Here is a 754-nt window from a genome sequence, read left to right as displayed (position 1 = left end):
AAAAAGGTATGGATGGGAAACAGTTTTTGATACCATTGTGGTACAATCTTGAATGTACCATCCAATGCCCAGGTTCGCCTGGTTGCCATCAGTCTAATGTTAGAACCCGTAGCCAATACCAATATATGACTCGATGCACTCTGCCACAGCAAACAATCTTCACCGGCCATTGTTGTCCTGAATGCGTCAGGGATTTGCTAGTTCTGACGATGTTCAGGCAGTTTTAGGTATCGCTTTGTCCGATGGCTGTACATCGTGGACTTCATCCGCTTGAAAAGCGGAAAATGGCCAGATGCAGATGGCACAGCGGACGCGGCGGAAACTTCATCGTAAATGGCGAGGATGGGTTTTGTTTCTTCCGCGCTTCGTTTTTTCAAAACCGCCTTTTTTTCCATTTTGTATGCTGAATGCTCATCCACTGGGCAGCTTTCGATGTGATCCTTTTGCGTGATCACATATGTCACATCCAGGTTTGTCCATATGACACCCTTGCAGCCTTCTCTGCCCTATACCAAAGTAACCTAACCCTTAATAACGAAGGACACACACTGTACATTTAGCGCATACTTTTGAGCAAACCCAATGTTTTCTCTGTTTATTGGTGTATCTCAATTTGTATATGTCCTTCCTTGAGAAACAAGAGACGTACTTCCGCCACGATTTGTTACAAAACGCAGCTCAGAAATATCAGCCATTGTGAAAATGATGAACAGAACAGAAAATGATTCAAATAACTCTCGAATGCAAAACGCAG

The 754-nt window shown here is 43.8% G+C and overlaps 1 protein-coding gene across 1 annotated transcript; it reads right to left on the bottom strand.

Moving 5' to 3' along the window:
- Nucleotides 1–197: 197 nt before the first annotated feature.
- Tsp_14993 (hypothetical protein) lies at nt 198–695 on the bottom strand. The gene is made up of 2 exons (XM_003366528.1): nt 669–695; nt 198–506 (listed from the first exon to the last, which is right to left on the bottom strand). The coding sequence occupies exons 1-2, from the start codon at nt 693–695 to the stop codon at nt 198–200; spliced, it is 336 nt and encodes a 111-aa protein (XP_003366576.1).
- Nucleotides 696–754: the final 59 nt, after the last annotated feature.

The sequence above is a fragment of the Trichinella spiralis genome (genome assembly GCF_000181795.1).
Source record: "Trichinella spiralis strain ISS 195 chromosome Unknown Scfld5851, whole genome shotgun sequence".
NCBI classification, from domain to species: domain Eukaryota; kingdom Metazoa; phylum Nematoda; class Enoplea; order Trichinellida; family Trichinellidae; genus Trichinella; species Trichinella spiralis.
The sequence above is the reverse complement of the archived record's forward strand: the minus strand, read 5'-3'. Positions and strand labels throughout refer to the sequence as shown.

Excerpts from the sequence above, each read along its gene's own strand:
- Tsp_14993 (XM_003366528.1), bottom strand. The coding sequence starts at position 695 with ATGGCTGATATTTCTGAGCTGCGTTTT. Across the intron at positions 507-668 it reads ATATTTCTGAGCTGCGTTTT|GGCAGAGAAGGCTGCAAGGG; the intron begins GTAACAAATCGT and ends ACTTTGGTATAG.